This window comes from Ascaphus truei, chromosome 1 (genome assembly GCF_040206685.1).
Source record: "Ascaphus truei isolate aAscTru1 chromosome 1, aAscTru1.hap1, whole genome shotgun sequence".
Classification (NCBI taxonomy): Eukaryota; Metazoa; Chordata; class Amphibia; order Anura; family Ascaphidae; genus Ascaphus; species Ascaphus truei.
The window spans coordinates 135,826,541-135,848,274 of NC_134483.1; the positions used below are offsets into that span (position 1 = coordinate 135,826,541).

A 21,734-nucleotide genomic window follows, 5' to 3' on the forward strand; every position below is an offset into this window, starting at 1 on the left:
GCTTCCCACATGAGGTTTCAATCAGGTTTGATTGATTGATTGAGTGCTTCACACTGTGTGAATAATTTTCTTAGCCAATAGTGGAAGGTGACCTGCCTACTTAAGGTCTGTCTGGAGAGATTTCATTCACTCTTTGATAAAGTCCCTGGACGGGACGAAACGCGTCAGAGGTCAGGAGTCTCTGTGATGTTCAGCACCATGGTTTAATAAAGCTGATTTTAACTTCAATTCTGTCTGAGTTCCTATCTATGTGACCGCCTACGAAATCATCCATCTCTGTCCCAATACAGAAGCCAGACCGGGCCATCACGCCGACCGGCGCAGCCTACACAGAGACCTGGGATGTGGATGATCCTGTGTGCCCATGTGCCCCAGCGGACGCTCCAGGGGGCCCTTGTGCCCTGGTTCCAGATTTGGTTCCAGAGCCGGGAGCCAAGCGACCAGAACCACCGGGTGAGGTTACTGCCCTGTGAAAGGCCAGAGCATGTCCATTGGGGGCGCAGTAGCTGGAACGCTCCAGGCCGATTGCCTCCAGCGATGGGGAAGTGCTCCGGTACTTGCCCCTTGCGGAGGTGTCCCTACCCTCATCCAATGATGATAAGAGTAGCAGAAGGGGACCGTGGTGATGCGCCGTCCGGCGTATAACCCCAGCGAGCCTGCGGAAGAAGATTCACCTACCTGTGGCACTGCGCAGTGGAGTCCAGGACAGGTGACCACACGGCAAGCGCTGGTGCGCCCAGAGGAACGGAGGAGCGCCACGCCCATAGCTGCTCCCATCAAGGCTAAGGACATACCTGCGGCTGATCCAGAGGACCAGATGACCATCCGAATCTAGCAGATCGGTGAGAAACCACCCCCTTACTCTCTCCAGGATAAGGAGATACAGGCCAGTACTTCCTCCAATGCGGGAGACAGCAACACCTTTAGGCCCCAACCGGATGTCGTCATTCTTTCGGTGCGGGACCTGGACCTGGACCGGTATCTTGGGAGAGCAGAGGAGTCAGATGACGTCACCACCGAGGCGATCGCCGGGGCAGACGGGGAAGTTGTTGTGACCACTCCAGTAAATACCGCCCTCTCTAGACAAGACATGGAGCAGTATATGTGTCAGGTTACGGCCGGGGTCGCAGAAGACCTGCGGACCCAGACATTCCACTTGTACATCCCGTAGCTGGCTAGGGAAGGCCTACAGTAAACCAAAGGACTTGAACAAAGACATTGCTAAGCCTAAAGCCTTACCCATTGCTATCTCCAACCATCCCAAACCCATTGCAGGGCTCAAGAACACTACCCCAGGGGTCCGGGCCCACAAGATGTTACCTAAGCCATCTAAGTGCTGGAGGGATTGGGTGGACTCTGAAAATGGGTCTGACGGGGAGATGTCTGCTTCTAGTAGGATTTCTTTAGGGGGGATCTACTACCTCATTAACATCTTTTAGGGGGAGATCTGACCACTCTACATCATATAGGTCAGAAACATCAGGGTGTCATTGTGACAAGGTCAATAAAAGCCACCAGTTATATTCCTGGAAAACCTATGTCTAGTCTGCAGTGCAGCACTGACTAGGTTAATTTCAGCTGGGAACCTCAGGACAATTAGTTGGATCCCAGCTGCCTAATCAAGGTGTGTTAAAACCCAGGCTGTAGACACATGGAGCCTGGCTGTTGATGAGAGAGGAGTAAGAAGTAAAGAGATTCCTGAAAACAAGGTCTGAGTAGCAAAGCAGTTGTATTGTGAACTGTCTGTCCCCTGCATAGAAAAAGGGTAGCTGCCTTATATATAAACTGTCTGCTAAAGAGAAACTGTTTTGTTTGGTTTGCTGAAGAAAAAGCCATTTTCGTTTTTGCTGATGAAAAGCTATTTTTGTTTTGTGTGCTGTATATCTTTTAAGGCTAAATAAAACAGCCTTGTCAAGAAACCCACGTGTGTAGTTGCATGTACCCTGCAATAGTCATCTAAGATGGACACTGGGTCCGAGTGTTCACAATCTACTGCCTCCACAGGGAAAGTGTTTAAATGGTGGGACAATATGTTTCAGGGCTAGGCACCCACTATGGATTGGATACGGTTTCTATTGATAGAGGGGAATATGGTAGATCATTGGTGGTAGGAGGGAGAGTTCTCTCCGGAGGAGGCAGCTGAGGCCCTTAGGAAAAGAATGGGTGAGATAAGGTTGGGCATAGTTATTTCCTTTTCTTGGGGTTGAGGAGGAGCGCAGGATAAGTTCGTGATATGTGAAAAAATTAAAATATATATAGTGCAGATGGTAAATCACTGCTAAAAAGATAATCAATAAATGAAATGAACTCACAAAAATCGTATTGTATTACTGCATGTCAGAGATCCATCTCTCTCTGACTGGAGCCCTTTGTGTAGCTGGGGTCAGGATGCCTCTCAGTGGAGTGGATGATATGCAAGTGAAAGAAACCACAAATAGTGCATACTGTATAAACTATAAATATGTATTAGTCACAAATATTAAGAAAACTCACATTTTCCATAAATTCAATGGGTGGTGGAGAGAACCGCCGATAGAAGGGTGGTGGAGTTTAAGGCTGCTGCCCGGTGCTTCCTTTCACTTACACCTCACAGTGTAGTTCCGCATCAGTCTCTGCCGTCGTGTCACTTCTGGTTTCGTGTCACAGGTGAGGGCAGGAAGCCAAAATGGGTCTGGTGTCAGCAGTAGATTGCCAGTCCTTCAGTGAGCAAATTCTCTCCAAACTCTAACTCTACGCGTTTCGCACACTGCTTCGTGAATGGGTGAGATAAGGTTGGGCATAGTTATGCCTGCAGACCCATCCATATTATATCAGGCAACATCTACTGAGGAACCTAAATTCTGGGTCTTTCCAGACCAGGCCCATGGCGTAAGCTAACTAAGCTAAGATGAGCAGACAGAGCCATTGTCCTAAGATACAGGCAGTCTCATGGATATGAGTATCCATATATTCCTGAGCCTATCATGCGGGAGATAGAAGCTAATAGAGAAGACTGGCTCCGGCAGGCAGTCATAGAGTATTTACGGTCTACAACCAGTCACTTTATATACCACACACAAGAGAGGTAGGGAGGAATATCTTCATGATAGGGTGGAGTATCGCCCTGAAAATGGTCCTATAAGAGTGAACTTCGTCCAGGTGGAAATTGAGACTTTGAGGCCACCGTACCCACAACCAAACCTGCAGCTGTCCCAAAAGCCCCACAGTTTGAATGCGGAAGTACAAGACCGGGGATGCCATGTGTATGGAGTCTGAAGCTCAAGATGTGACTGGAGTTTGCACCTCAAATCACTCACTGTGTGTTATCAGTGGGGAAAGTGTGAGTTTTGTCCTTTCCCCTCTGTGTTGTGTGTTGTTTAAGTTAACTATATTACTCTATTGCGCTCTCAATTTTTCTCCACATGATGTTTTGCTACAGAGAAGATCACATCATAAAGTAATTTCCTTCCATGGAGGAAATCATTGGTTGAGATTAGTGATATGTTTGGTCTTCAATAATTATTGTTAAAAACCAGAGACATAACATAAAACACAGACAAAGCTCAGTGCACATCCAGAAAAACTTATATACGGTACAGTGCCTAAATATACATGTATAAATAACTAATAAATAAAATGGTCTTTTAGTTTAACATTTTGGCCAAATTGTTGTAAGCCCTTGAGCCAAACTTCACGGCAGACCACGTTCAAGGGTCCCTACACTAATATAAATTCTTAATAACCTGTGCATTGCCAGGAAGAATGATTTATAATAAATCTGTCAATATGAGTTGCAAAGGTTCTAAGTCTGATTGAAGCTTTTATTAACCTGTACATTACCAGGAAAAGCACTCTGTAATAGATTTGTCACAATCACACTGCATGCAGGCAAGTTCCCCTGATAGTTGGAGATGCCATGGAGTGAGCTTTTAACCATTTAAATGTGGGAGGGAGTGAGCTTCAATTGGATAGGAGGTTGCCACCCTCCAAAACAGCCAAGACTAGCTGCACAAGAATTATAAAACATACAGAACACCTACAAGCTCAAATTGAACCCCCAAAATACCCACAACATATATATAAGCATATAAGTTTCACAGAGGAGTGCTACTGAGCATGGCAATTTATATTTAAAACCAGAGACATAACATAAAACACAGACAAAGCTCAGTGCACATCCAGAAAAACTTATATACGGTACAGTGCCTAAATATACATGTATAAATAACTAATAAATAAAATGGTCTTTTAGTTTAACATTTTGGCCAAATTGTTGTAAGCCCTTGAGCCAAACTTCACGGCAGACCACGTTCAAGGGTCCCTACACTAATATAAATTCTTAATAACCTGTGCATTGCCAGGAAGAATGATTTATAATAAATCTGTCAATATGAGTTGCAAAGGTTCTAAGTCTGATTGAAGCTTTTATTAACCTGTACATTACCAGGAAAAGCACTCTGTAATAGATTTGTCACAATCACACTGCATGCAGGCAAGTTCCCCTGATAGTTGGAGATGCCATGGAGTGAGCTTTTAACCATTTAAATGTGGGAGGGAGTGAGCTTCAATTGGATAGGAGGTTGCCACCCTCCAAAACAGCCAAGACTAGCTGCACAAGAATTATAAAACATACAGAACACCTACAAGCTCAAATTGAACCCCCAAAATACCCACAACATATATATAAGCATATAAGTTTCACAGAGGAGTGCTACTGAGCATGGCAATTTATATTTAAAACCAGAGACATAACATAAAACACAGACAAAGCTCAGTGCACATCCAGAAAAACTTATATATGGTACAGTGCCTAAATATACATGTATAAATAACTAATAAATAAAATGGTCTTTTAGTTTAACATTTTGGCCAAATTGTTGTAAGCCCTTGAGCCAAACTTCACGGCAGACCACGTTCAAGGGTCCCTACACTAATATAAATTCTTAATAACCTGTGCATTGCCAGGAAGAATGATTTATAATAAATCTGTCAATATGAGTTGCAAAGGTTCTAAGTCTGATTGAAGCTTTTATTAACCTGTACATTACCAGGAAAAGCACTCTGTAATAGATTTGTCACAATCACACTGCATGCAGGCAAGTTCCCCTGATAGTTGGAGATGCCATGGAGTGAGCTTTTAACCATTTAAATGTGGGAGGGAGTGAGCTTCAATTGGATAGGAGGTTGCCACCCTCCAAAACAGCCAAGACTAGCTGCACAAGAATTATAAAACATACAGAACACCTACAAGCTCAAATTGAACCCCCAAAATACCCACAACATATATATAAGCATATAAGTTTCACAGAGGAGTGCTACTGAGCATGGCAATTTATATTTAAAACCAGAGACATAACATAAAACACAGACAAAGCTCAGTGCACATCCAGAAAAACTTATATACGGTACAGTGCCTAAATATACATGTATAAATAACTAATAAATAAAATGGTCTTTTAGTTTAACATTTTGGCCAAATTGTTGTAAGCCCTTGAGCCAAACTTCACGGCAGACCACGTTCAAGGGTCCCTACACTAATATAAATTCTTAATAACCTGTGCATTGCCAGGAAGAATGATTTATAATAAATCTGTCAATATGAGTTGCAAAGGTTCTAAGTCTGATTGAAGCTTTTATTAACCTGTACATTACCAGGAAAAGCACTCTGTAATAGATTTGTCACAATCACACTGCATGCAGGCAAGTTCCCCTGATAGTTGGAGATGCCATGGAGTGAGCTTTTAACCATTTAAATGTGGGAGGGAGTGAGCTTCAATTGGATAGGAGGTTGCCACCCTCCAAAACAGCCAAGACTAGCTGCACAAGAATTATAAAACATACAGAACACCTACAAGCTCAAATTGAACCCCCAAAATACCCACAACATATATATAAGCATATAAGTTTCACAGAGGAGTGCTACTGAGCATGGCAATTTATATTTAAAACCAGAGACATAACATAAAACACAGACAAAGCTCAGTGCACATCCAGAAAAACTTATATACGGTACAGTGCCTAAATATACATGTATAAATAACTAATAAATAAAATGGTCTTTTAGTTTAACATTTTGGCCAAATTGTTGTAAGCCCTTGAGCCAAACTTCACGGCAGACCACGTTCAAGGGTCCCTACACTAATATAAATTCTTAATAACCTGTGCATTGCCAGGAAGAATGATTTATAATAAATCTGTCAATATGAGTTGCAAAGGTTCTAAGTCTGATTGAAGCTTTTATTAACCTGTACATTACCAGGAAAAGCACTCTGTAATAGATTTGTCACAATCACACTGCATGCAGGCAAGTTCCCCTGATAGTTGGAGATGCCATGGAGTGAGCTTTTAACCATTTAAATGTGGGAGGGAGTGAGCTTCAATTGGATAGGAGGTTGCCACCCTCCAAAACAGCCAAGACTAGCTGCACAAGAATTATAAAACATACAGAACACCTACAAGCTCAAATTGAACCCCCAAAATACCCACAACATATATATAAGCATATAAGTTTCACAGAGGAGTGCTACTGAGCATGGCAATTTATATTTAAAACCAGAGACATAACATAAAACACAGACAAAGCTCAGTGCACATCCAGAAAAACTTATATACGGTACAGTGCCTAAATATACATGTATAAATAACTAATAAATAAAATGGTCTTTTAGTTTAACATTTTGGCCAAATTGTTGTAAGCCCTTGAGCCAAACTTCACGGCAGACCACGTTCAAGGGTCCCTACACTAATATAAATTCTTAATAACCTGTGCATTGCCAGGAAGAATGATTTATAATAAATCTGTCAATATGAGTTGCAAAGGTTCTAAGTCTGATTGAAGCTTTTATTAACCTGTACATTACCAGGAAAAGCACTCTGTAATAGATTTGTCACAATCACACGGCATGCAGGCAAGTTCCCCTGATAGTTGGAGATGCCTATGAAACTTATATGCTTATATATATGTTGTGGGTATTTTGGGGGTTCAATTTGAGCTTGTAGGTGTTCTGTATGTTTTATAATTCTTGTGCAGCTAGTCTTGGCTGTTTTGGAGGGTGGCAACCTCCTATCCAATTGAAGCTCACTCCCTCCCACATTTAAATGGTTAAAAGCTCACTCCATGGCATCTCCAACTATCAGGGGAACTTGCCTGCATGCAGTGTGATTGTGACAAATCTATTACAGAGTGCTTTTCCTGGTAATGTACAGGTTAATAAAAGCTTCAATCAGACTTAGAACCTTTGCAACTCATATTGACAGATTTATTATAAATCATTCTTCCTGGCAATGCACAGGTTATTAAGAATTTATATTAGTGTAGGGACCCTTGAACGTGGTCTGCCGTGAAGTTTGGCTCAAGGGCTTACAACAATTTAGCCAAAATGTTAAACTAAAAGACCATTTTATTTATTAGTTATTTATACATGTATATTTAGGCACTGTACCGTATATAAGTTTTTCTGGATGTGCACTGAGCTTTGTCTGTGTTTTATGTTATGTCTCTGGTTTTAAATATAAATTGCCATGCTCAGTAGCACTCCTCTGTGAAACTTATATGCTTATATATATGTTGTGGGTATTTTGGGGGTTCAATTTGAGCTTGTAGGTGTTCTGTATGTTCAATAATTATTGCACAGGTTTCTTTATTTATTTAATTTTCACTATTCACATTTATATTGATCACCCAGTTTGCACTGTAGATACAAATTGTTCACACTTCAAATAATCCATGTTTGTACCCCAACATCAAGTCACAACGACAATGAAGTAAAAGACTTCTACCATGAAATCAATCAATTTAGCAACAAAGGAAATTGTCACCTCAAGATTATTGTGGGAGATTTGATTACAATGATTGGTGCCCAACAAAAACACAAAGACTCAGTTGGAAATATGGTTACCATATCATGAATGAATGTTGAAATAGATTAAATTGGTAGAATTTTCAGAATGTGAAATCTTCTCATCATGATTTAATTCTCCAAGAAGAATCCAAATTGAATTAACCCAATGGAAGCAAGAATTAAATTGACTATATACTTAATAACAAGAAACACATGATTAAACACTACAATGTCCTTAACCGTTTTGACACAAGGAGAGATAACCGATTTGGATTGCTGCAAATTACATCTGGATGTAAAAATGGAATGAAGAAAACTGATTAAAAATGAGACAAAAATACTAAACATCAATAACCTCAAGAGCAACAGCAGAGAATTTGAACTAGAAATCACTTCATCTTGCTCGAAATGCATATCGACACTTCAACAAACAATTATAAAGGACTTATGGAAATTGTATTTGAAAGTGCAGAAAAATGGAGGAGGAATCGCTAACGAAAACAGGATAAGGAAATTCCAAGATGCAATAACAAGAATTGAATATGCAGAAGCAGTGCAAGACAATCCGCAAATGTTTAACTGAAGATGTAAGAACATTTTATTGTGATATAGTGAAGAAGACATTCGAAGATAACACAAAACTAAAAACGATAAAGCAAGGATTTAAGATTGTGAAGAAGCAGATCATTGCTCTCAAACAAGACGATGGATCATCAATAAACGACTGTAAACTTATCATAAAGGGAATTGACTACATCTACATAAAATTATATAAGCACACAGTTGACACAGGGCATAATCCAGCCAAAACCAAAACATATTGTCTTTTGAAAAACCAAAAATCGTATCCAAACCCAAAACACGAAAAATTTAGAACTCAAACCAATACCAAAATAAAAATGCCAGTGATAGTGCTAATCCTTAGTCATCATATTGTTTTGTAAAATAACCTAGTGTGTGTTTGTGTGTGTGTGTGCGCATGTAATAATTGGTACTCTATAGAGATATGTATTTAAAAGTTGGTAGAACACTTTAAATCAGCAGCTCAAATCATATACATTATTGTATCTACTGTACAGGTGGGTGCTTTATGTCAACGGAAAGGAGAGAATAACAGATTGTCCCTCTGTGAATGATGGCAAATGGCATCACATTGCCGTCTCATGGACAAGTACTGATGGATCCTGGAAAGTGTACATTGGTGGAAAACTATCGGATGGTGGAAAGGGTTTGTCAGTAGGAGCCAGTATACCTGGTAGGCATACTCTAATATTATTCTAGTTATTGTGTGATTTCTGTAGGAAAAACTGTAGGATATGTCTGGATCAGGAATCTTTGTTTTGTGATTAATTTTCTTGGTACAGTATGTGAAAACTACATAAAAACATTAAAAGTTTAAATACAGTAGCAGTTGCAGTTGAAGTCTCTCTCTCCTCTCTCCTCTCTCCTCTCTCCTCTCTCCTCTCTCCTCTCTCTCTCTCTCAGCAAAACCTGAAAAAAAATCTAATTTGGGATTTCTTTGTTGAAGAGAAGTGAAATCTCATTAACTCGTACTAAATTAGACTTATAACTAAAAGGAACCCTCATGTTGGTTTATTAAAATATAAATGAACTACAATATAAAAGGCTATAATTTTCTTCAGGACCAACATGACAAATAATTTGATTAACTATGTGTAAAATGTGTTTATAATGTTTGTGGGTGGAATATAGTAAGGTTCAATTTCATTGAATATTATAACATAATTTGCAGGTGAAATTGATTTCTTGAAACAACTTGTAGAACAACAATGTTAACCAACAGCACCAGAAAATGTAAAGAAAGAAACCGATGTCTTTGAATAGTTATAAAGCAACCAAATGTTGTATACAATATTTACATTACGATTCACTAAGGTGTTATATGTGTTATCGTTCCTCTATCCAGAAAAGTATAGAAAAAGATGGAGCACACATAACTTTTAACAAAACAATATGTCACTGCATTTTTTTCTTTTTACTGACCACAAAAAGTACATAATGTTTCAGGATGATGGGGGTGACTCATCCTTTTGTAACTGAATAGCTAATTATGTACACTACTGCAAACATCACTGAGCAACAATGCCCCAGCTGGAAGAGTTGAAGGACTGATATGTAGCAGATGGCCTTAAACCCAAGCAGGGCATTAGTGGTCAGTAATTCCCTTTTCTGTGTGTTGCATATTACCATATTAGCTTAAATGTATGTATTTGTATAAAAAATTCTCCAACTAATAATCTGTTTATCCAATTCTGGTGTCCTATGTGCTCACCCACTGCTCCCTCTCTCACTGACTTTGGGCCCCTCATAGATCCTTACGGCTTATGGGTGCTGTTTCAAATCCAGTTGCTTATTCAATCATCCAGTTCCCATTCCCCTGCTGCCACTCAACAGGATGCCCTGTGGTGCAGCTCTAATTGTCAAAGGGCCACAGAAAATGGGTCATTACTGAGAATTAACGAAAATAATTTTGCCGTTTCCAATAAGAATATTTTAATTTTTTTAATTAAAAAGCAGAATATCTCCTCCCTTTTCCACTGTAATTCCTTTGGCTATTTTAGGTGGTGGTGCATTAGTTCTCGGACAAGAACAAGACCAGAGAGGAGAAGGCTTTAATCCAGCAGAATCCTTTGTGGGATCAATCAGTCAGCTTAATATTTGGGATCACCCATTATCTCCAGATCAGGTAATCTTCTAATACTCATAAATGTACATTGCATGTAGTTGTGTTTACACCTAGACTCTAAATGCTAATAAGACATTCTGTAGACATTTCAAACAATACTAGAGAATAATTACTTATAGAGACATAAAACTGAACTAATGATTTGGTTGATTTAACTGATGCCTAGAAATTCATGAGACAAGAAGAGATATGCACACTTAATAGAATTCGATTTGTGGTTGTTGTTTTTAAACTTTTCAAACCTTTTTGAACTTTTAGAGCCAAAATTGTTAAAATTGTTTACATTTTCATAATTGTCCAAATGTTGGTTTTTCCCTTATTTTAGCATCTCAATCGCAGCCTGGCAACTTTTAAAAATGTGCAAAAAAATAAGTCTCATTTTTATCATCATCCTCAACTGACTCTGGGGCTTATGCAGAGAGGAACGTAAAGTTAAATTTCGCCAGGTTAGAGGCAAAAATTTCCTCATGTAGGCAGTTACTGGCGAGAACTTGGCGGGCCAAATCAAATTCGCCAGACGTGTGGCGAGAAGCGGAAACATGCACGATTCAGTAGCTCCGATGCGCATGAACGCAAAAGTTGGCTGTATTGTGGCCAGATACCGCGCGCCTCCGAATGGCAAGTTTCACGCCAAGTGAAACTCGCCTAATTAGTAATTTCATGCACACCGCGCTACCGGAGTACCCTGCATAGGACACAATTAAATGCCAAACCTGCGGCGAATTTAAGCCTTTCTGCTCCGTACCTCTCTGCATAAGCCCCTTTGTCTTTGTACTCACAGTGAGGGTTGATGCTTCCTCTGCATAAGCACATTTGTTGCTTCAATAAATGTGTGGTTAGGAAATGCAGCAGCATATGTAGCGTGCTGGCACAGTCAGTGGTTCTTAGCCAGGCCTACATATCTAACTAGCTGGTTCAATAACGTTGGTTACATCTGCAGTTCAACCCTGTTGTGGAAACTCGATAAAAGGTTTTAAATTGCTGTCTCTAACTCTAGCATCATCTTTCACCACCTGAATGTGCTAGTCCCATCAGCTCTTCTACTGCTGCTTCTTCTTCTCTAGCAGAAACAATCAGCAAGTGGTGGTGATGTGATATTGGAGGGTCAAGAGGAGGCACTGCTTGAAGGAAGAATAAGTAAGACAGCGGTTAACAGGGCGTATGGCAGTAAAGCAATTGCTGGAAGCTCAATAGGATCAGCTGCGCCAGTTGTTGCTGGAGAGGGTGACATTTGTGGCAGTGATTGTGGATCTACTAGTGACCTTAGGAAGAAGCACCATGGTGAAGGTGAGGTGGAGGAGTGCAATGGTCTCTCATGTAGATGTTGCTGTGGTAGGCCACATGCCAGTATACCAGCCTCCCCCTGAACCTGTACGCATTACATGGCCATGGTTGTTGTAACATTTCCAGTTCAGTTACATTATTATATTATGGTTAATTTTGAATCCGGAATATGAGAACACATGCCACACATATTAATTATTCTGGTTTGCAACGATTCTTCTTTTTTATTACAGCATATGGAGCCTATGCACTAAGCGCCAATTAAAAAAAAATCGGCACGCTATTTAAATTGCCATTTTTTACAGCGTTGCTATCACGGTATGCAGAAAGCCCCGAATACCAGTGATAGCAACATTTTCAAAAATTACCTTTAAAGTGATGTCACATCCTTTTGAAAGAATATAACCAATGGGATTGTCTTCAATCCCATTGGCTCTAATACCATGTGATATAGCCATGTGGTTTGAAGGATGTGACATACCTCCCTTGGAGATGTCACATCCTTCACCAAAAAAAAGGTGAGAACATGATACAGCATCCAATCAGATTGGAGCTGTAACATCTGACCTAAAAATGTGATGTCACAGGCTATATATAAGGCCTTGACGTTTCATTTTACCTCAAGAAGCCGATGTGATAACATCGTGTTGTGGATTTACCATGGGGCTATTGATTGACAAATGAAGATAGAAGAGTACAGAAAGATAGAAATAATTACAGATGAAGAGAGAAGACGGTGATAGAAGATCAAAGAAAGAAGAATTTTGTTACCTGTCCCAGATCTTCAAGGTGGAGGGCGTTGGATTGACTTTGATGACGTCGCGGTATGAGAGTTTCCTGATACCCCTGGATTCAGAGGGTTAACGCTTCTATAGGCAAGAAAAATATTGTATGTATGTAAATGCCTTTTCAGGGTTTTTTATTGTATTTTTTTTTTTGCTGTTTTTCATTGCCCATTGACTGTTAATGTTTGAATTAATGTGTTGGCTACTGGTTTTATTAATTAATTGATTTGTTAAATTATTGTTTAATTGATTACGTTTAATTAATTGTTTTGTTGGTTAGTGCTTTTATTTAATTGGTTGGCTAGTGTTTTTATTTATTGGATGGTTGTGTTTAGCTGCTTGTGTATATGTTTTATTATTGTGTCTTTTGGGTCTTCATGCATTTTTATTAGGGTGACCATTGAATGATATAGTGGACTATCATGCCCATATTATATGGGTATGATGTAAGACTATGCCAATCATTGGGTTCAGGGTGGGTGTAGTGGTTCCAGGGTGGGTGGTTAGGCCTCCTAGGTGGGTAGCGGGGGTGGGTTAACCCCTTAATTACTATAGCAGTTATTAACCGCAAAGGTGATTAAGGAGTTAGGGGCCATTAGATTGTATTTTTTAATGTATTCTTGCTGACATCAGAGGACATGGACCTGCAGTATGCTGATGAGGATGCCATTCATGATGGCAGGGGTAAGTAGAAAGGTTTATTTACTTTATTTATGATGCCTGGTTAATGTTTTATTTATTAATGGTCAAATGAGCTATTATCCATATCTGGATAATAGTTATTTTGCCCATTGCTGTACTTTATGTGTTGGGGATGGGAGGTGTATTTATTGCAATGTCTTCCAAATTTATTTTTTTGCAACAGGATTGTTACCACAGGCCAGTGGGGACCCGCGGGAACCAACCGAGTGCCCCAAGAGACACCCATGGTGAACACCCGGGGACCCCCATACTCCAGTGGGGACACAGGTGGGGCCCCTTGAGACCCACGGTGACTACCTGGAGACCAACACACACACAGTGACCACCCGAGGACCCCCGCTGGCCTCTGGTATCCCTTCTGTGTATTAAAAAATAAATTATTGTTTTTATGTGGGGACACAGGGGGTGGGTGGGTTGTGTAGTGGTGGTTAGTACATATTGTAATATTTATTGGGGCAGAGGGGGTGAATGAAGAGCCAAGTACCCACTTCACCACCCCTCTGCCCCCAATAAAGCTTCTGTTGTTCCTTAACCCCTTCACTGCCTTAGTGGTTAGCCGCTAAGGTAATGAAGTTGCCTGTAAATGCATTTTTTTTTTGCATGGGATTGATGCCGGGGGTCTCTGGTGCTGATATTAATGGGTATCAATCCGATGCAGGAAAAATGCATTTTTTTTTTCTAAGTCCCGTCTCGCCGCTTATTGGCAGCTTCTCACCACCTTCTTGTCAACTGTTCCTGGCGGGCGATTATTCTAGAGCGGCGATTAGCCTCAATGAGCTAATTGGGGCTCCTAGAATAGCACGAGTTTGAAAATCTGGCGATAAGTGGCTTATCGCCACTCGTTAGGCAATATTTTTTTTTCTCTGCAAAACAAATTGCCGAAAAGGTCTTTTATCGCCGACTTATCGGGGCTTACTAAATCGCAGTATGCTTTTTTTGTGATAAGGCGGCGATAAGTGGCTTATCGCTGCTTAGTGCATTGGTCCCTATGTCGCATACTTGAATTTACTCTCACAGGCAAAGAATTTTCGGTAGATCTTATTAGAAGTGAATTATTTTAAGTAAAAAAGGTGTGTTTAGACTTATAGTTAGAATACAGCTGTGTTGGGATATCTAGAGGAGGGTCAGCAAGGGACAGACATTTGCTATTCACAAATGATATGTCGAGGTAATCAAAACTGATAATAACTAGTTTATTCCCTTGTATGGCGGGTGGGTAGTTCCTTCAGGTATATCATCATGTTAAATGCACTTGGGTGTTCTGAAAGACGCACAGTACCATATCTAGTCATAGAATTAGGAGTAGGAAGAAGGCTGGATACGTGGTTTTCTTTGGATAAATACTAATAGATTTAGCTAAGGGAACTAAGAGTCAGGGCTACACCAAGTATCACAACAATTTATAGGAATTTACCAATTTCCCCCTGTCAATCACAGAGGGGGATTGGGACAAGGAGCTCCTAAAGAAAGAATCAAGGTGGATTTACATGCTGGGTGCCTTATCACCAAAAGGTCTAAACGAAAGATTTGTGTTTTCACATTTCATTTAATATGGACATTTGTTGGATACATTGTAACAGCCGCAATTAAAATCTCATTATCACGTACATTAGGAGTAGTACATGGAGATTAAGACCACACGGGTCGCAGCATATTTTTATTTTTTATCTAAAAAATCCTTACTTGCCAGAAATCCTGCACACTGAACAATAAACTAATTTTTTTGATTTATATAATCAATTGACTGGTGGATAAAGTGACATTCAAACATAAAACTAAAATCTTAAACCATTTGACTGTACAGGTGACCCAGTGGACTGGCATTAAAACAACTAGGTTGCTAGACCCACTAAGATAACTCCCACTGTGGTTGCTATTAATATGACAACTAAGACATAAACTTGTAAAAAGTATGTAATATAATATCTGTGATAATAAAACATAGACAAGTAGTGAGTTTTGTGTCATCTTTATTCAATATTGTATGTATACCATATGTATGTATACCATATAGATCATTAACCGCAATATATAGCATACAAGCAAGTAAGAATTGATATACAAAGGGTTAATCTGTTAACAACACCTACCTGACGTGGCTTTAGAAGCTCCCAGGCAAGGCCTGGGTCTCCACCCCAACGACTTGAAAAAGCATGTTCACACGTGAAAAGCGCACATCGGCGGCAACTAGCACACTAACGTGCATGCACAGGGTACTCTCCAAGCAAGCGCTTACATGCGAGCTGACACGCTAGCACTTCCCTGTCACTGCAAGAAGACTCGGCACAACAGCCTCCAGGCAAGCCGAGCATTAGGCAAGGGTTGTTTTAGAACACCACCAGCAGAGAGGCTTCGTTGCATATATTCACTTATCTTTTGGTTATGTGGCATTTGGGGTTATGAGGATCACTACCATACTGTAGAGTGCTTTCTACTAATGCAGTGTTCACTTTCATACTGACACACCAGCGCTCTACTATTACAGCTAAGATTCTGCAAAATAGTCTCCAATCAAGCCGAGCAAAGAGGAGTGGTGTTCTTTTTACACCACCTATACAGTGATTAACTCTGCAGCTCTACCTCTGTACTATAGCCGCATTAAACCATCACGGTTTTTTTCATTCATTCATTTGTATCAATGTAACTTTTACAGACTTGTTACTATTTGAGTCTATTTTACCCCATTCAAGTACAGGACCTTATTCTGTTTACCCACAGTGATTGTTTCTGACACTGGAGTTACATGGTGATACTGAAGCTAGTGTATACTACACCTACCTATCTTTATAGCTGTAGATTATCTATCATTTTATATATCTATTCAGGTCTAATAAGACTATGTATGTTTACTCCACAGAAGCTCAAATATATATCAATTAGGGTGATGCTGTATGTCATTGCACTACACTGATTGCATTGCACTACACTGATGTCTTGATCCTGTTGAGGTTAAACCAGCTCACTATAGGGCATTGACCAAAATTAACCCTGTAACAGCTGTATTAGCAACTGGGTGGTTTACCTGATTTACTGTCTAGGGTATGACTCATAATAAGAAGACTTGTTTGTAATATAAATGACTCCTCTCTGATTTGTATACATCAGGATACAAATTATATGTTATAGATGATATGTTCTATCATTATATGCAGTGTTCGACAAACCTATACATTTGCACGCCCCGAGCAAGTGGATTTAACATCGTGGCGAGCTCCTATTGGCCCAAGCAGCACACGTGTAGTACTAGGTGGCGAGTAGATTTTTTTGTTTGGCGAGTAGATTTTTTGGTGATTTGTCGACCACTGAATACGTGTACCTATAACAAGTCACCTTATACCTACTTTATGTCTAATATATAATACCTTTTAATTGGAGTGGGTACTAACGTAGATATCACTCCTGGATTCAAATGTGGTTTATATATTTAAATTCACTTTATATATCTGGATGGTAATGGAAGGTGTTCATACAATCTAAACCCCAATACATACTAAAGGGGCATCTATTTTTTACTATTTGTCATTGCACCAGAGGATGTTAAATATGTATAAATAATAACAATCCTCAATTACTCTAAAATCCTTAAACCCACAACAGGTGTTGAAGGATTTTGTTCTTCGTCGTTGTTTCACTATGTACAGTATATATTTGAATAATTAATTTAATAAAGTTATTTTTAATAATGTCGTAATACTAAGGGAATAGAGTGCCCAAAATTGGGTTTACTTTTCTTTAAACAGTTTATTAGTACTCATCTTGACCCAAAGGAGCACCATCCCCTACCTCATATTAAAGCTGAGCGAGGGTACCCCACTTTCTTTGTTTGCATTACACAAAGAAGAAGAGACTGGTTAACACCAGGAGAGAGGAGAAACCAGGTTTAACATCACGATCCCACTATCAGACAGAAGAATTCCACCCAAGTAAATAATGATTACGCAACCATCTTTGAAAAGCATATGACATATTTGATTTGATGAATGTCACCACTATGTTTATACTGTTTCTGTATGTGAGTACTTATCTTCAAAATAAACGTTTCTTTTTGTGTGCTAAAACCGGAATTCTGAGTTTTGTTATGCTGGTGTCAATTATAAAAAGACATAGGACATTTTACAGTTGTCCGTCAATTTTGTCCAATTTGCTATTCAACAAATGGCCCCACTGTGTGAACCATGGTATATGGGAACCCTATCTAAAGCTTCAAGCACACATGTTGCAGATGCTATGACCCTTTTTAATGCTGAATAACACAATAAATAAAGTTGTAAATATAATACTAGACAGTTGCAGTTGTGTTGGACCTGCCACCACATCCTTATCATCATTATTATCAGTATTAATACCAAGTACATCCATCATCAGTACATATTCATCATGATGATCTTCACTACCAACAAAACTCTCGGAGTCACCTGATTGACTACCAGAAATTGAGCCATCCCACCTCAAACCTGTGCAACTGCTTGTACCCTTCTCACTTTTTTGCCATGTAGACCTATTGTATAATGAACTGTCAAGTGCAGGCATACCCAGATGAGTCTCTGCTTTCCATTACATTTCAATGGCACAAACAGGTGCATATTCACCATTATGCAGAGTACATAGCCCTAGATGTTGCTTCTTCTGGCATAAGTCATATTATAGAAGCTGTCCTTCTCCTTCCTGTACTCCACCACTAATAACATATTCATTAACATTATCATCATGATACTCTTCCTCCTCAACAGGTTTATGTTGTGTAATATCGTGTGCTGGTGATTTCGAGGCTGATAAGAATTGTTTTGCCTCTCCCCCATTGCACTATTTCCTGGGCTATGCACACTTGTTGATGACAAATGATGTTGCATTGGCAGCTGTTGCCCAACAGTGTATGCCCTTCCTTATGATGATAATGAGGGTGCTGGTGATCGGCTTGAGGGCTTTTTTTTTTTTTTTACTTTGAAGTACATTGTAGAATATATAGGCAATTAGGTATGTAAAGTTCGCTTTTCAGTGTACTGCCAGTAATAGGAGTGCTAGTGCTACGACTTGGGGTTGTCCATGGCTGCCTACTGCTCACAGAGTGATTAACTATCATGATCATCATTCCTTCTTCACTGCTGCTACCACCAACAACACCAACAGATTCTTTAGCACCAAGGATGACATAATTAGCTTTTTCACAACTATCAGAGTTGCTTCCCTCCCATGCTTGTGCAGTTTCAGCACCACACACACTATCAATGCCACATTCATCTTCTTAATTATCATCTACAGATGTAGCTGCCATTATGCGATCATTTCTCAAAATGTATTTCGAGATTTACCCGAGATTCTTTCAAAATTTACTGCAGCAGCCTAATAGTCCATCGGATTAACACAGCAGGGTCCCTGCTGTGTTAATCCTACAAGGTTCTGCCTGTCTGTAAGAGACGCACACTAAGAGATAGGATGAATCAGTCGCTTTATTTGATTTTAAACATTACAGAAATGTAGCAGGGGGTCTCCGGAGCTGAACCGCATTGATTTCAGGTCTTGGGACACCCTACTTCCTGAGCTACAGGCCCCGGTATGGGGTGCCGTGTTAAAATCCTGTGGGTTATGTGACCGTGTGATCTAAACAAAGTAGAGGGATACCGGCACCCCATAACGGGGTCTGTATCTCGGGAAGTAGGTGGTCCCCGAGGCTGAAATCAACTTTGTTCAGCTCAAGAGACCCCCTGCCCACGCACACTATAAATAAAAATAATATGTAAGCAGCTTCATTACCTTAGCGGCTAACTGCTAAGGCAATGAAGAGATTAAAGTGAAAACAGAAAAAACTTGCGCTCAATGTGGTCTGTGCTGAAAATAGTGACTTAAAAATAAATTAACAATACAACCTGATAGGTGAAGTTTTATGCTGCTGATCAGTGGGAATGGTTCAAACACCAAGCTACATAGAAACAGAAAGAGAACAGCACAAAAAAACCATTGTGTAGTATATTTAAATAATTTTATAAAATGTGAAGGTGAGTATTGCACGTACATCAAAAAAAAGGGTTAATAGCAAGACATGTTAGGGACATGTTACCACTCGGCAGGCACAACAGGATGCAGGCACCAGGAATTCGACGTCCTCCCTCAAGATGCTGGTATCTGGATGCAGAGTATACAGCTCAGCGTTGGGGAACCTTCCCGCGCCTTCACGGAGCTCACAGCAGTTGTTTTCAGGGGTAGATCGCCGCGTCTCTTCCTGGTTAGTCCACGTTGGCGTGTGACGTCATCCGGCAGCGTCTCTCGGCCGGTCGCGTCTTTAGTACGTCACTCCTTAGCGATATGCAATCGGGCGGTATAGCAAGTCCCAGACAAGTCCCACAGTGAAACAAATGTCCAAATACAATGCCGCAATGGGGGTATATGTAAAAAATAAAGGAACGCGCCCTCTCCTACGCGTTTCGTACTTTCGTACTTCGTCAGGGTAGATGGAGGAGGTTCCGAGGGCGGTTCTTATACACTCAGCATTATTGCTATTGGCCAAAGTAATTGTATTCAACTCCCCCCACCTGGAGAGATATTCACTCATCCCGTGGAGGGGCTCAATCTGCAAAAACATACTAATATAAAAATATACATGGGATAAAGCACACTTAAAATAATAATACACTTTAATAATTCGAATCAAGACTCTAAAAATATAAATATATCGAATCAAGAATCTAAAAATATAAAGAGACAGAAAATTAGTCACATAATAAAAAATCACCTTTAGAGATGTAAAGTGCTAACTCCCAATAATTGAGAATAACATAGATTAACATATGACTTCTAGTAGATAAATGTAAATTCACATGGAAATCTATAAGATAATGTAATGGTCTAGGAATAGATCTTAAGGGATGGAATTTTTGCAATTATTCAGAGAGAAAGGGTATTATGATAATCCTTGGAGGTATTGGTTGGATATATTTTAAAATAATTAAATATTTATTAAAACTTAAAAACACTGGTATATGTTTAATTGAAAAATCTCTAATTAAAAAAGGGACCATACGTCAATCTCCTCATTTAGACCTAGTGGAGACAGAGTCTGGAGTTTGTATATCCACAGACTTTCTTGTTTAGACAATTTTTTATCTCTGTCTCCACCGCGTCTTCCTGATTGTACAATCTGGATTCCCACATATGTCAGGAGCGAAGGGTCACAATCATGTTTAATTTTGAAGTGTCTGGACACGCTATGTTGTTCTAATCCTAGTCTAATATTTCTAGCGTGTTCTAAAATCCTGACTCTTAAAAATCTTTTTGTTCTCCCAACATATTGGTATCCACAAGGACACTGCAGTAAATAAACCACATATGTGGATTTACAAGATATACAATCATTCACTGTAAACTTTTCCTTAGTTGTATTAGATATAAAAGATTTACGGTTAGAACTTAACATTTTGCAGGCTTTGCACTATCCACAGCAAAAGTTGCCGTTTGGTTTAGTTGGCATCCATGATGGCTCTAATGATGTATTTATTGGGGAACCAATATTACTAGGTGCTAGGAAGTGCTTAAGGGTCTTTGCACGATGATAGATAAAACTTGGTTTGTTATGGAGAGAGGGGCCCAAAATAGGATCATTACAGAGAATGCCCCAGTTTTTGTTAATTATTTTTTGCACACTGGTGCTCACTGAGCTAAACTCTGTAATGAATGGAACTTTTAATTTATCGTCTACCTCATCATTTGTTGTTCTTTTTTTCTTCTGGATCAGTAGAGAGTCCCTATCCATTCTATCGACTTTTTCTAATGAGCTGAGCAAAAGGGCCTTATCATACCCACGTTCTATGAATTTCTCCAAAAGAGAGACTGATTCAACTTCAATGTCAGCTTGGAGACTACAGTTGCGTTTGATGCGCATGAACTGACTTTGGGGTATGTTGTCAATCCAGGATCTTTTATGATTACTGGAAGACAGAAGGAAGCTGTTAGTATCCACTTTTTTAAAATAGGTTTTAGTGTTAATGTTTTCACCAACCTTTGACATTAAACTTAGGTCTAGAAAGTCTATCTGACTACTATTTGACTCAGATGTAAATTTCAAGTTTTAGTCATTCGAGTTCAGATAGACTTTAAAGAGCTCCAGAGTGTCCTCACCACCCTCCCAGACACACAAGATGTCATCGATATATCTTTGCCATACAATAACTCGATTAGCGAATGGGTTATTGTGCCATATAAAGTTATCTTCCCATATCCCCATGTATATGTTCGCATAACTGGGAGCTCCCAGTTATGCGAACATATACATGGGGATATGGGAAGATAACTTTATATGGCACAATAACCCATTCGCTAATCGAGTTATTGTATGACAAAGATATATCGATGACATCTTGTGTGTCTGGGAGGGTGGTGAGGACACTCTGGAGCTCTTTAAAGTCTATCTGAACTTGAATGACTAAAACTTGAAATTTAGATCTG

General features: G+C 39.7%; 1 protein-coding gene across 3 annotated transcripts in view; it reads left to right on the forward strand.

Annotated features, from left to right (window-relative positions):
* Positions 1 to 21,734, forward strand: part of SVEP1 (sushi, von Willebrand factor type A, EGF and pentraxin domain containing 1) — a 306,365-nt gene that overhangs the window by 193,949 nt on the left and 90,682 nt on the right. For all 3 annotated transcript variants that reach the window (XM_075595245.1, XM_075595238.1, XM_075595229.1), the window contains exons 27-28: positions 8,900 to 9,075; positions 10,403 to 10,527. In XM_075595245.1, the coding sequence (XP_075451360.1) occupies positions 8,900 to 9,075; positions 10,403 to 10,527 (301 nt within the window). The remainder of the gene's footprint in view (positions 1 to 8,899; positions 9,076 to 10,402; positions 10,528 to 21,734) is intronic.